Source organism: Morus notabilis, unplaced genomic scaffold (assembly GCF_000414095.1).
Source record: "Morus notabilis unplaced genomic scaffold, ASM41409v2 Scaffold416, whole genome shotgun sequence".
In the NCBI taxonomy this organism is placed as follows: domain Eukaryota; kingdom Viridiplantae; phylum Streptophyta; class Magnoliopsida; order Rosales; family Moraceae; genus Morus; species Morus notabilis.
Genome location: NW_010368049.1, coordinates 339,592 through 354,430, shown reverse-complemented (window position 1 = coordinate 354,430; position 14,839 = coordinate 339,592). Strand labels below are relative to the sequence as shown.

At 30.8% G+C, this 14,839-nt stretch overlaps 2 protein-coding genes across 3 annotated transcripts; both read left to right on the top strand.

The window, feature by feature from the left end:
- Window positions 1-204: 204 nt before the first annotated feature.
- LOC21395995 lies at window positions 205-2,314 on the top strand. The gene is made up of 6 exons (XM_010114221.2): window positions 205-491; window positions 637-718; window positions 834-900; window positions 1,134-1,319; window positions 1,706-1,766; window positions 1,990-2,314. Exons 1-6 carry the CDS (start codon window positions 251-253, stop codon window positions 2,154-2,156), a joined length of 804 nt encoding a protein of 267 aa, XP_010112523.1. The 5' UTR covers window positions 205-250; the 3' UTR covers window positions 2,157-2,314.
- Window positions 2,315-5,049: 2,735 nt separating this feature from the next.
- On the top strand, window positions 5,050-9,902 carry LOC21395994. Of its 2 annotated transcripts, none has more exons than XM_024176137.1 (9): window positions 5,050-5,130; window positions 5,611-5,692; window positions 6,235-6,334; window positions 7,435-7,724; window positions 7,848-7,929; window positions 8,695-8,761; window positions 9,157-9,333; window positions 9,452-9,512; window positions 9,646-9,902. In XM_024176137.1, exons 4-9 carry the CDS (start codon window positions 7,469-7,471, stop codon window positions 9,807-9,809), a joined length of 807 nt encoding a protein of 268 aa, XP_024031905.1. In that variant the 5' UTR covers window positions 5,050-5,130; window positions 5,611-5,692; window positions 6,235-6,334; window positions 7,435-7,468; the 3' UTR covers window positions 9,810-9,902. The 2 variants fall into 2 exon arrangements, with proteins under 2 accessions (XP_024031905.1, XP_010112522.1); XM_010114220.2 differs by having other exon boundaries at window positions 5,607-5,692.
- Window positions 9,903-14,839: the final 4,937 nt, after the last annotated feature.

Below are 14,839 nucleotides of genomic sequence, written 5' to 3'. Positions count from 1 at the left end.
GTATCACTATATATTTTTTATCTCTCAAACCCTGACATAAAAAAATAAATCTCTTAACATAAATAAACACTTATCAACAAAAAATGACAATATTCCTACGCTGTCTATATGTTAACCGTGCATGCATGAGACAATAATTTGGTAGGGAAAAAAAAAAAAAAAAAAAAAAAAAAAAAAAAAAAAAAAACATCTATATAAACCAACTTGATGAGGAGGTTATTAACCGACAACACACTAGAACTCTAGAAATATGTCACGAGAAACTATCAGCTTGAAAGGCAAACTCAAGTGTGAGAACAACAGCGACGAGGAAAAAGATAGTATTAGTTTAAAAGATTTAGGCTTCTCTCTAGAGAAACTAAACCTTGGTCCAAAAAAGAAACTTCTTGTTCTCGGCTTTGGTGGATTTCTCTGTCATAGAGTTTTCCGTTATGACCAGCCCAAGATTCCAACTTTTCGTCGTCCTGATGCAGCTTATGGAAACAATTTAGGTAATATATATCGAAATATATATATATATATATGTGTGTGTGTGTGTGTGTGTGTATTTATATACATATATCACACACATATATGAATATCTATTCTTTTCTTTTGTATTGTTTCTTTTGATTTAAGTCTCTTTCTTCTTGACAGTTTACATAAGGCCTCACTGTAAAGAATTCATCAAGTTTTGCTTGGAAAGATTTGAAATTGGAATATGGTCATCGGCCAAGGAGTCAGTAGATCGATTTAGCTCTTAATATTGGTTTCCATTAAAGAAAATAATAATTTACATGATGGTTGTGCTCATAACATTTCATTATTCTTTTTTAACGTTACTTACAAAGCAGGTATAACTTGGATAGTACTCTAGAATGCATAATGAAAGGATTGAAGAGCAAATTGTTGTTTGCTTGGGTAAGTATGATTATGTTATTATTTAGTGTCTTTTTTAAGGTACGTAAATTATTGATCGTGTTCGTTTTTGAATGTTAGATATGTATGAAATGATCGAAAAAAAGCTTAACATAGATTTAATAGTTTAAAACAGAGTCATACCAGAAGCATACTTTTTTGTATTCTAGTACTGTAGTTAATGGGATCATTTTGCTTATATTCTATTAATTTTCTGCTAAAAAAATAAATTATAGGGGCAAGAGAAATGTACTGATACCGGTTTCGGCTCCTTGGAGAAGAAAGACAAGCCTCTGTTTCTAAAGGAGTTGAAGAAAATATGGCAAAACAATAATGCTGCACTTCCTCGGTGTAAAGGGCAATTCAGTCAATTGAACACACTATTAATAGACGACAAGCCGTACAAGGCGCTGTTAAATCCTGTACGACCTTTTTACCCACCTTGAAATATTGTCTAGTTTTATGGTGACTAGTTTTATGGTGAATGAATTAAAGCCTCATTTAAATTTTATTATGATAAATTTTTTTTAAAATAATTATATTTAATTTTTTTTATTTTAATAAAAATTTTTTTTTATATAAAATCACATTTTAATTTAAATTTACAAACTAAACAGCTTTAAACCAACATCTTTTACCGTTTTACCTTTGTGTTTGCAAATTTTTTAAAAATAATTATATTTAATTTTTTTTATTTTAATAAATTTTTTTTTTATATAAAATCACATTTTAATTTAAATTTACAAACTAAACAGCTTTAAACCAACATCTTTTACCGTTTTACCTTTGTGTTTGCAAATTTCTACAGGTCCATAACGGAATCTTTCCTAGTCAATACAATATTGATGACACTAAAGATGACGCTTTTGGTGAGTGGGATAATTGTTTACTTAAAATTGAAGTCACTTCTCTTCTCCTTTTTCTTTTTATTATAATAAAAAATTCTCATAAAAAATTACACTTCAATTTAAATTAAAAACTGAATCAGCGAACTAAATGAGCCTTTAAAATTAAAGTCACTTTTTTTTTTTTTTTTTTTTTTTTTTGCGTGTTTATAACATATAACATATCATGTATTTTTTGTTTAAGTAGGTCCTAAAGGTGAGCTGAGGATGTACTTGGCAAAATTGGTGGCTGCGAAGGATGTCCCTTCTTTTGTGAAGGAACATCCATTTGGTCAGCCTCCCATAACGCCTAGCCATTCCCAATGGAAATACTATTCTAAGGTTGTTCGTAAGTTTCAGAAGACCACAGCTTGATTATGTAATAGTGTGTTCTATGTTCTTGGTATTGTACTGTTTTTGAAGTTGTATGAAAACATTTGCCTATGTTATCGCACTTTATGATGTGAAGTTTGTTTATAGAGTTTCTTCCTAGCTTTTTACATGTTAGCCTATAACATTTTTTATTGGCCCATCTCGTAGTAGTTTGAGTTTTTTAGAGAACTACTAATATGGTATAAGAGTAAAAAGTTAAGTAGTGTTTATTTTTAAACATTAAATCTAATTAAAGTTACATAAGAAAAATTATATACAAAACTGACATATAGCGATACATACAAAGCCTTACCCATAGACCTTAGGCGCAACTATCTTTGCCATCTCTTCCCCTCAATTGGTTGTTGTCATCATTGAGGTCCCGTTTATTTCGCCGATTCGAGTTTAAAATTCAAGTTTTGTTACAGTAAAACGCTATCAGAAACAGTCACATCTAACTTTTTTACTACAGTAAAAGACTCTCACACAAAATCACATATCAACTCGAATTATAAACTCGAATCAACAAAGTGAACGGGCCCTAATTATGTGTTTTTCCTTGTTTTTTGGATTAAATAATGAAACAACGATCCATAAAAAAAAAAAAGAAGAATAATAATAATGATGAAACAACGAGATGACATCAAATAAAAACGACATTAAATGGACACAAATGCCATCGAAAGAAAAATGACAATGTTGGATTCTTAAGATCATTCAATTGCACTTGCTTTAGCCTGAGTATGAGCTCTATTATGTTAGGCATACATAAATTCATGAGAAATATATATAACACATATACTAAAAGTTATACATATTAACGGATGGGGTACCTGAATTAAAATTGCAAAACTACTCGCATATAGTACAAGAATGTTGTTGTGAACTAAAACGTAACGTGTAAATAATGAATTTATGGACTCTTGTGCAATTTGAATTAAACACCTTAATTATGCATAATAATATAATCTTGAGCATATAAATAAACGGGTCAGCATGCACAATAGAATTTTCACAGATTCTTAATATAGAGATTAGAAAGTATAAGAAATTAGGAAAAATAGAACAAACCTATTATCATATATATAAAGCATTTATATATATGTAGAAATAATATCACAAAAACAGAGACAATCGTCTAAGTAAAAGAATTATGTCATATAAATAATGCGTCGTCATCCTTTCTATCCATCAATGGACAAATTCAATGCGCGCACCAGATTGCTAGAAGCGCTACAAGATAATCTTTGAAATTTTTAAAATTTGCCGATCAAAATCAAAAGCAATGATATTAAAGACTCATTCTGATAACGTGTTATAAAACAAATACAAAGTAACTAAATTGCGAGGCATAGATAAAATATATAAACACAAGAGAGAGATGACTTTCTTATTATTCATCTTCTTGTTGTGTACAAATATATGGTTTCGTTCACTTCACGGATTCGAGTTTTCAATTCGAGTTGAGATGTGATATTTTCTGAGAGCTTTTCACTGTAACAAAAAAAAGATAGATGTGACATTTTCTGAGTACTTTTTACTGTAAAAACTTAAAACTGAAAATTCGAATCGGTGAAATGAACGATGCATATCTCTTAAAAGTCATATATGTAGGCAAAGAATTATAAAGTAGGAGAGGCCAAAAGTCATACAATAATAAAATACTACTAATGGAGTGTTAATTAGGAGGTTATGAAATGCTAAATACCAATAATAATAAAGAGGAGATAATAGAATTCACGTGGAGTGTTGGGAATTGAACATCCAGACTAATGAATCAATTTATTCATAACAGCAACAAAGCAGAGAAAAGACGAAAATATACAGAACGTATGTATAGAGATAAGAGTACTTATATAAACATAGGCACAGTAAACGACAATAAGGATAGGGTCGACAATAAAGTGAAAACGACATAAAACGCAAATAGATTAAACTTAAACTTGCGATATATTTTCCACGTACGTGTGAGTATGTAGAAGAATCCAAGTGTCACACTTGTGTTACTCCACGGCATCTACATCTTTGAACGCCCAATATATATTTCACTATATGTTTTGTTTTTTGCTACATATATAAACTTAAAAACATCAAACTTAATAGATGTGAATTACCGCTAACTCGATATTTTAATCACTATATAAGTACCTATTTCATTATTTTCATCAATAATAAATTTAGAATTACTAAAAGAAAACATCTATTTCATGCGAGCTATTATTCCTTTTTATCACTTGGTGTTTGAAAAATTACCATATTAATTAATATAAAAAATCATTTAACCGTTAAAAAACAAAGACGACAATTGGTTGGCTTCAAATTCTTACAATTTGAACATTGGACTCGATTTGAACCGGATGATTTGAATTAAGAATTAAAAAAAATGTTTGAAAACTTAGTTGTAAACTGTAATTTCTGTAACGCTCTCTCGAATTAAACATATTTAATTATATTAAATTATGAATTATTAATGTGCTTAATTTAATTTAATTTTCTCAATTAATTAAAAAACTTTCAATTATTTTTAATATTTAAGATTTCACCTCAAATTTTTTTAAAAATACACTTAATATCAATGTATTTTACTTTACTTTTTTCTATTTTTTTTTCTTTCTTTTCCTTTTCCTTTCTTTCTTTTCTTTTTTTTTTTCTTTTTCCTTCCTTTCCTTCCCCTCCTTCCCCGTGGCTGCCCAGAACTCTCTCACCCTCTCTTTCTTTTTCTTTTTCCTCTCTCTCTCTCCTCTGATTCTCACTGGCAGCACACCTCTCTCTTTCTCTCTTCTTTTTTTTTCTTCCACGCCGGCCACTTTCTCTCCGGGCTCTCTCTCCCGCCGGCCTTCTCTCTCCGGGCTCTCTCTCTCCCGCCATTTTTCTCTCTCTCCCTCTCTCTCGGCTGTACGGCTGAGACACTCAAAAAAAAAAAGACAAAAAAAAAAGAAGAGAGAAATGAAGAGAAGCGAGCTTTAATCATTTTGAGGTAAAAATTTCTTAAAAACTCATATTTGAAATTGAGTTATTGATTTGAGAATTTGAGACTTTAGTTAGATTTGAATAATTTTGAGTTATTGTTTAGAATTGAACAATTGTTATTAGAATTGAATTAAATTTGTGAGTTTTTAGTTATTGGACTTATTGAATTGATTGAAAATTAGTTTTGATGATTTATGAAGAATTTATTGTGAAATTGATTTTGAATTACAGGTTTGACATTTTTTCTATTTAGTATGTTGTTGAAATTTTTTCAAAAACTTATTTTTAAGTCGGAATTAGATGGGAAATCAAACAAATGAATTGAATTTTAATTTTTAAAGAATCCCAAAACTAAATTATAAAGTCGTTTGTAAAACTTAAATTTGAGTCAAGGTACACTAATAGGAAACAATTAGATGGGATTAAGCTAAATTCGTTTTAAGAATGAAAAATGTATCCTAAGACATTACTTTTGTGATAAAGTTAGTGAGGAAGATCGAATATTAAGGCTTTGAAGGAAGCGGAAGCTAAAGTAACGAGAGGCTAGCCACAGGTTTGATAACTGACAGGTGGGATTTCATGCCTTTTTCTTTGTTAGCCGGATTTAAGAGTTTTTTGGCCTATATAAATGTTTTAAAGAAATGACATGTTTGATAAAGAAAAATATTTTAACACAATAGCTTGATTTTAGCTATTAGAAGCATAATGAACTGTTTTAAAATTTTAATGAATATTTTTCTAAGATAAGATATCATGCGAACTGGTAAGCCTGTTGATGGCCTAGAAAGGATATGCAGAGAGTATCCTCGGGGGTGGAACCCAAAACCCGGACCGGGCCATTATGGTGGTGTTAAGGCTTGTGCTTGTGGTTGTGTAAGTAATTTATCATAGTATAAATTACTTGCTAATGCCTGTAATATGGAATTTTAAGTTTATACTTCCTTTTAGAAAAATGGATGTTAGGTTCCAGCTGTTGTGTTGAAATTGAATATCTTTATTTATTTGCTTATTCATTTATTTACTTGTTTATAAAGTTAATTTCAAAATACATCATACTGGGCTTTCTGTTCACGTTTTATTTTTGTTTCTATAAATATTAAACCCCTTCTAGGCGACGCTAGAAGCAGTGCAGAGTAAGTGGCAATCTCTGACAACCCTTGCATGTGTAGTTCGAGAAGGAGTTCAACTATCCATCATCCTTGTGTATAAATGTAAGGATTGTAAATTTTAAGACTATAAACTTTGAATATCTAGATTGTGGTTGATGTCTATAAATGTTCTTTACATGTTCATGTATGTACAATATTGTATATCCTGTGGGTGAAACTCTGAATGATGCCAGATGCTTAGTTTTTAAACCTATCTTGTCAGAAAGTGTGAAAGTCCCCATCACTTTCTTATAATTTAATTTCAGTACAAATGTGGGGCTTGTTTGGAAATTACTTTTATATTTTACTTTTGGTTTTGATTATTATATTTTCAAATGTTTAATTACTTTTTTAATTATGTTTAACTTCTAAATGAACCTCTATGTTATTAACTCCTGTTTTGGGACGTGACAAAAGCAGTGGCCATAAATGACAGCCTAGCTGTAGATTTACTACTCGATGACATCCTAACAATAGATTTTTGTTTCACAGTTCGAATAACAATTTAAATTATTTTGTTACATTTGTTTTTTATAAAAATAAATATAACTTTTTATGCTACAATATTTTTTTTAACATAATTAGTTCTAAACTCAAACAGATAAAACAAAATGTATTTACTTAGCAGGTCGTGTCAATATGCATGCATGAATTAGCTTTCCAGTTTTGATAGCACGAAGTAACACCTCATGCTCTTATTATATCCCTTATGTCCATCACTTATTAGTTTTCCACGTGGTGGATCTCTCTTTTTCTCTTATATACAATATAAATACACACATAGGTATCTATCACTGATCTTTAATTAGTGTAATTTCTTAAACCCCCAACTCAAGCGTCAAAGCCAACACTGTCTTGATAGGTACTTATATGAACCTTTAACAAATTTACAAATGCATTCTTGAGTGTGTGTGTGTGTGTGTGTGTATATATATATATATATTTATTTTAATCGTGATTCATTATAAATTTAAGTTCTAAACTTATTATTCTTTTTTATTTATTTTATTTATTTTTTATTTTTATAAATAACACAGATATCAACGAGCCAAAAAGCTTACCATTCTGTGGTTGTTATTGCTTTTATTTTATTTTTTTTTGCCCTTTTCTAAATCTAATTTATAAAAACATGGTTTGTTCCATGCACTGATGCACACACGTAGAGAACTCGGCTTTTGGAGCCTCTCTTTTGCAAAGATGGCAGCACAGAATAGCGATGTGAAAGGAAAACTGGTGTGTAGCAGCAGCAGCAGCAACGACGACGAAGAACATGATCATCAGGGATCAGAAGATTATATTTATGGCCTGTCGTTAGAGAGACTAAACCTTGGTCCAAGAAAGAAACTTGTTGTTCTCTGTCTCGGTGGATTGCTTTGTCATAGAGTCCACCGTTACGATGAGTCTGCCATTCCGAGATTTCGCAGCCCTGATGAGTTCTACGGAAGCATTTTAGGTAAGAAAAATACAACGTAACAAGTTTCTTTCGTAATTAGCAAGTAATTATTTCTTAAAAAACTTTTAATTATTTTTGTAAATTTCTTAATTATTATTATTTTTTTCTATTTCGTTTGCGCAGTTTACAAGAGACCTTACTGTGAAGAATTCATGAAGTTTTGCCTGGAAAGATTTGATGTGGGAATATGGTCCTCTGCCAGGGAGTAAGTATATATAGATTTCTTCTTTTTTGCTTGCTTGTAATATTTTCGTTTTTCCCTTTTTTTTTGTCAATATTATTCCTGTGGCTTAGTCGTTTTCCACTTTGGAACCTTGGTGTTTTGATAATCTTATTACAGTACGTACCTTATAATTTAAATTTTGGAGAGTGATATATATCAACATAAAATAAAATGCTAAAAGAAGTTCTACCTTCTGAGTTGCCCCTGTCTCACTCACTCTCTCTCTCTATTCATTGTTTTTGTTCTTTTTCAGTGATTTTCACATCCTAGTTTAAGACTAGAATATTTTGAGTTAATTTTTCTTTCTGGAATTTTATTTTCTCCCTTTTAATTTATTTTAGACTATAAGGGCAAAAATATTGATTTTTTTCGGTCCCGAAAGTAGGTCCTAGGTATACCATAAATCCAGAATGATGTGTTTTATAATTATGAGGTCTCCTAATGAGATTTCCAAAACGCCATGATACTAATGTAACAAAGTGATAAATAGGGTTTGTTTAGTTCGCTGATTTGAATTTTTAATTTGAGTTAAGATGTAACTTTATGTGAGGGCTTTTTACTGTAGTAAAAAAGTTAGATGTGACTGTTTCTGAGAATTTTTTACTGTAACAAAACTCGAATCGGTGAAATGAACGGGGCCTAAGATACCAAAATGGTTCTTGTTTTCTGAAACTTTTCTTCTTGAGTAGAGAATATTTTATATATTTATGTGCCATGGTTATTGGAATATAACATGACAATTATTAGATGGTACCTGAACAATGCCCTCGATTGTATAATGAAGGGATTAAAGAGCAAGCTGTTGTTTGCTTGGGTAAGTACATTTTGGGAATAATCGGTAGTACCACACTTGAAAATTTATTATTTGACCGAGTATATGACGATGCACTAATTGATATTATTTTTCTCTTTAATTGTTGGGTCTAGTTATAGCACAAAAATATATTTTTATAGAAGTATGGATTTTAATTGCTTCTTTCTATATCATCATCACTTCAATAATTACCACAAGTAATATTTATTGAATTAACAATAGTCATAATGGTTGCCGTAATTACTATACACTAATGAAGTTGTAGAAAAGAAATTATCTATCAAAATCAGTACTATTCATGATATATTTTCTTTATAAGTATTATATAAAAAAAGTTATAAACTGATCTTTATTTTTTTCGGAATAATGTATTTTTTTTATTTTGGAAATTTCAGGACCAACGCGAGTGTACTAATTCCGGATGGAATACCTTGGAGAATAAACGCAAACCGTTGTTTCTGAAGGAGTTGAAGGACTTGTGGCAAGACAGGTCAATTTGTATTGAAGGGCGATATTCTTCATCGAACACACTCTTAGTAGACAATAACCCTTACAAAGCGCTACTAAATCCTGTATGTAATTAAAATACTAGTATTTTGACCTTATGCATTTATGTGTCGTTTTACGCGAGAGCTAAATAAATATTATTTGTAAGCTATTACTATTTTTCTTCCAAAAAATTTTGTGCAGCCACACACTGCTATATTTTCTGATGAATACAAGGTTGATAATGTTGAAGACATGGCCTTAGGTTAGTGAAGTGCTATATATATATATATATATATTAAGGTTTTAGTTTATCAGTGACGATCAGGATTTGTCGTAGTTTGTGTTAAAACTCTATTTGTCGTTTTGGATTATAACGTGTTTGTGGTCGTGATCAGGGCCTAGGGGTGAGCTGAGGGTGTACTTGGATGAACTGGCAGGTGCTGAAGACGTTCCTTCTTTCGTGAAAGAACATCCTTTTGGTCAGTCTGCTATAACGCCTGCACATTCCGATTGGCATTTCTATTCGAAAGTGGTTCGTCGTTTTCATAAGAGCACTTGAGTTGTTAGCTGCAAATAGATGAATCGGACAACCAGAAACTCTTCCTAGTACTTTCCGAAATCATCAACAGTAGTACTGAATGTCACGTGTTCGCATATAATATATATATATATATATATATATATATATATATGTATATACACACACACACACATATGGACACACATACGTATACACATGCATGTGTGTGTATGTGTACGTGTATGTGTATATGCACGTGGTGTTAGCTAAAAGCAGTTGTGAAGTATGCTTGCTTAATTAGTTAAGGGATATTTACTTTTTTATATTTTGTGTTTTGTGTTTATTTAAAATTTATCTTTTTCAGTTTTTGATCTTATCAAATATATACTTTCAGATTAAATTAAATACTAAAATTTATAAATTTTCACAATTAATTTTCGATTTTAACCTTAAGAATATCTAAAATACTCTTAAATAAAAACATATAAAAAAGAAAAAACTTAAAAAGAAATTTTAAACTCACAATTTTAACCTCTAAAATATGTAAAATACCATTTAAATAGTTTTTTTTTTGTGTTATTAATTTTTAATTATCATAATATTAGAAAGTTTTAGTGTTTTTTTCCCTTTTCTTAAGAATAGTTTAGTCATTTTAAAGGTTAAAATCAATTGTTGACCGATATAAGCATATATTTATATATTAAATCTAATTTAATGGTATCCATTTGATGAGATTAAAAATTAAATATAGATTTCGAATAAACTTAAAACATATGGTATGAAAATATAAATATCTCATTAGTTAATTTTGTGCAGTCTTTTTTTTTTCCTTTTTCTTTTTTTAATTTTTATATATTTTTCTAATTTCGAGTATGTGCCGAGAGCTATATAATACTTTTTTGGCTAGTTGTAGTGCTACTAATTTGAAGAGTGTATTTACTTGGTGGCTTTGTATGATCAGGTCTTAGTTCTCTTTCATGAGCCGTTTTTTTTTTTTTTTTGGCTAAGGATCTTTAATGACTCGTTTGCGTTCAACAGCTGTTAGTGTTTACAGATTTAATTAGTAAACACCCCTACAAAATTAAATGTTCGACTATACCATGTTCTAAGCTTGGCACAATGTATTCCTTTTTAGATTTTGTTGATTAAAAAATTTTAAGATATTGTGATCATCTGATTTTTCCATTTTTCATCGCTAAAGAAAGACAGAATAAACCACTAGTCATGAGGCAAGAAAGTAAATGATAAGTCGATTGAAACAACAATGACGGGAAAAGCAGAAACATAACTAAAAAGAAAAAGGGAAAAAAAAATCTGACCAAAAAATAAACGACAATGCAGGGGGAAACGACAGCTAATGGAAGCAGCGACAGAAAAAAGGTCAACTGAAAGAGGGAAACTACAAGTCGAAGAAAACGGCAACATAATAACGGTAAACGACAAAATATCGCCTAAGGATAAATAGAGTGGAATAAGAAAACGACATCAAATGTTACACGACATTAAATGGAAAACGACATCGAATATATATTAGAAAGTTAAAATAAACCAAAATAAAGAAACAACTTCAATATACAAGAAAGCTAAGAACGACAGTAAAGGGAATAAAAGATTAATAAAACTACAGGTTAAGGAAATCGGCAACACAAGAAAATAAATTATAGGAAAATTTAAAAACGACGAGAAAATAATAAAAGACGTGTACAACAAATGACAATCGAAGGAACAAATGAAAACAAAAATGAATGAAAATAGCGATAGCAATATTATAAACGACATGGTCAAATCAAATTATAAAACGTTGGTTGTTTTCGGTTATTTTCACCGGAAGCTAACAAAGAGCATAGAGACCAATCCACATACTATGTACAACAAAAAAAGGTGCACATATTATCCGAAAACTAAAAATCAATTTGTAGTATCGCAGTGTACAGAATTTTAAAACAGTTATGTTCTTTTCAGCAGTCGTGTTCTTTTCAGGTTCTTCTTGTGCTTGTGGCAGTAAGGCGGGTGGTGTTGGATGCCAGCCAGTCTAAGAACCCGTTTAGTTCCTTGATTCGAGTTGAGATGTGACTTTTATATGAGAACTTTTTTACTAACAAAACTCAAATACTAAACTCGAATCGGTAAAATGAACGAGGTCTAAAGGACGACAGGGTTTTGGTTGTGAAATCAGAGTTGCTGCTGTCAGCGTATATGTGGCAGCGGGGGGGTACTGCTGAGGCCAATGTGTGTACTCTTTGTTGCTTTCATTTGGCTCGAAGCTTCGCACCACAAGCTGTCAAAAATGGATAAACACAGATAATTCAATGTAAGAGATTCTGAAAGTCATAGAACGATTTATTCTTTTGCACCCAATTTGTTAAGTGACTCATTTTCTTTGGTACTCTAAAAAAAAATGCTTTTTCTAGAAGACATCTGAGAACAAAAGATTATTTATTGAGCATCTAAACGAGCAAATGGGGTATCTTTAATGAGGTGGATTTTGTGTTCAATACGCACTGCAGGTACTTTTTCAAACATTTTCACAAGATTAATAGAAGACATCTTTAGTGGAGTCAACACTTTGAATATGCACAAAGAATGACACATTCTACTATAGTCAATCAATCTACAGTCTTGGAAAAATGCTTCTGAAATAACTTAATAGTCAATATAATTCTATTATATCAGACATAAGAAGAAGAGGCCTTACCCGGATGGGACTAGAAGCTATTAGTGAACCAGAAATGCCACCAATGAGACTCCCATCAGGCGCGGATAATGAGATGATCAAGGCACCCCTCCAAGGTACAAAATCGAAACCGTATGAACCGAATAAAAACAATATCTCGAAGCGGCCTGTGAGAAGAAATTTATAGTTTTAATTTTTATATAAAAAAAGATGCATAAAATCTCTATGTGATTTAGAAAAAAAAAAAAAAAACAGTAATAGGCAATGAACTCCAACAGATAACTACTCAATGGTTTCACTTGAGTGTAACTTGTCAGTATCAAGTGGCTTGTCCAAGAATATTAACTTGAAATAACAAGCATTTTTCACCGTAGAGATACATGTCTGTAATATCTTAGCAACTTCGGGGAAATAAGAATTCAAGAAAAATAAATTAGCCCCTAAGTAATAGTCTAATTGGCAGGCATGTTTTTGTTTGATCCCATTGAATACCGTATTTGTAATTGTAGCAATGAAGATCCTGAAAAATACTTAAAAAAAAAAAAATTACAGTAGCCCAGGCCCCAGATCCAGCAATGTATTTGTTGTTAGGCCATTTCAAGATATTATAAATGACTTTTCTATGATAGGTACGATGTGCGTGTTTTTAAAAGTTAAATTTAGTCAAAATCATATCGAAACGAATATATATATATATATATATATATATATATATAAGCAAAAATGACAGTATCTTATACAGCTTTAAAACATAGCTCTTCGTAGTTCGTAAGGTAGTTTGGATCACAGTTAGAAGAACATAAAAATATGATAATCCTACCTCATTTGTATGAAAGAAACTAGTAGTGTGTCAGGTTGGAAAATGTCAGCCTGGGAAACAGCCCCAGTGGCAGAGAGAACACAAATTCCTTACTGAAGAAAAAAATGAGACGAACAACTTTTATTTATTTATTTGTAATTTTTTAATGGAATATTTATTTATTTGAATTTGTAAACTGTAAAGTGTTGAGGTACATTACCTACCCAGTGGCAACAATAATCACCTGAGGCTTAAAGTCCCCACTGGCTGTGGCTGCAAACAATTCCTCTTCACGGATAAGGGTTCAAATGGCAATAGAAGGAAACAAAGAAGCAAAAGTTTAATGAAATAGCGACAGAAATGTTATAAACGACAAAGTCAAACCAAATCATAAAATATTGGTCGTTTTTCCGTTAACTTGTCCGGATGCTAAGACCAATCCATATACATTTGTCCAACCAAAAAAGATGTACATATTGTCTGAAAACTAAGCTTCATTTCTTCGTAATTGCAGAGCTCAGACTGTTAAAACAGTTAGTTTTGAATCGCGATTGCTGCTATCTCTGTATCTGGGTTAGCTGGGAGTGGTAGAGAGACCAAGGCGTCTTCTCTCTGATGCTTCTTTTTGTGTTTCTTGTAAGCATTTGGGATGGAGCTTCCCAACACAAGCTGTCAGAAACGGATAAACACACATAATTCACTATTATATTACAAAAACATATGGATTTAAAGAAACAAATACTTTGTTGTTACTATTAAAAAACAATCATATGCAAATCTAAAAACAAAAAAGTTTTATAAAAGTAATGCTTTATTTTCACCAAAGTCTAAAAAAAATTTGTTGAATTTCAAAAACATACATCTTCATGGATATGATACGCGATTTGAAACGGAAGGAAATAAGAAATATATGTATTTAACTACTAACGTATAAAAAAGAAGTACATATTAGAAAAACTTTTAAAACTCTCTTCGGGATTACATTACACACATATAAATGTGATAGAGTCACACATGGTAGTTAAAGAAGATCCTTCAAATGGCATGACCGTTTAGGTCATCCTGGTTCAATAATGATGCGAAGGATCGTAAAAAGTTCACATGGACATTTATTAAAAGGTCAATAAATCTTTCAAATTAATAAAGTTTTATGTGAAGCTTATTCTCTTAGTAAAGTGATTACAAGGCCTTCTGTGACGACCCTCCTATGAGGCCGCCACTGTACTTAAACTTTAACTTGTACTTACTGGGGTTTCTTAAAATTTGCGGAACATTTTTTTTTTTAATATAAGAAAGAATACTTTCATAATTTGTAACAATAATTTCAAATAAGTGAATCACTAAATTTCTTAAAGCTTTTCTTAATTTCAGTTAAGATAAAACGTTCTAAAAATATCTTTCAAACAGAGCAGCATTTGAACTCCTATTTCAAATACTCTTTAAAAGCCTTTCTAAAACTAGCCAATTCAATCAGGCCATTTAATTTTGACTTTAAAACGGATTTCGTGAGAAATCTTAAATTCAAGTACATCTTAAAGCCCTTTTAAAATCAATCGTTTAAATCGTCATGTTTAAAATTTGTTTATTTGTTGCATG

Bases quoted from the DNA above. Each gene is read 5' to 3' on its own strand.
- LOC21395995 (XM_010114221.2), top strand. From the start codon at position 251: ATGTCACGAGAAACTATCAGCTTGAAAGGCAAACTCAAGTGTGAGAAC. The intron at 901-1,133 runs GTAAGTATGATT...AATAAATTATAG, and splicing joins GCAAATTGTTGTTTGCTTGG to GGGCAAGAGAAATGTACTGA. The intron at 1,320-1,705 runs GTACGACCTTTT...AAATTTCTACAG, and splicing joins ACAAGGCGCTGTTAAATCCT to GTCCATAACGGAATCTTTCC.
- LOC21395994 (XM_024176137.1), top strand. From the start codon at position 7,469: ATGGCAGCACAGAATAGCGATGTGAAAGGAAAACTGGTGTGTAGCAGC. The intron at 7,725-7,847 runs GTAAGAAAAATA...TCGTTTGCGCAG, and splicing joins GTTCTACGGAAGCATTTTAG to TTTACAAGAGACCTTACTGT. The intron at 9,334-9,451 runs GTATGTAATTAA...AATTTTGTGCAG, and splicing joins ACAAAGCGCTACTAAATCCT to CCACACACTGCTATATTTTC.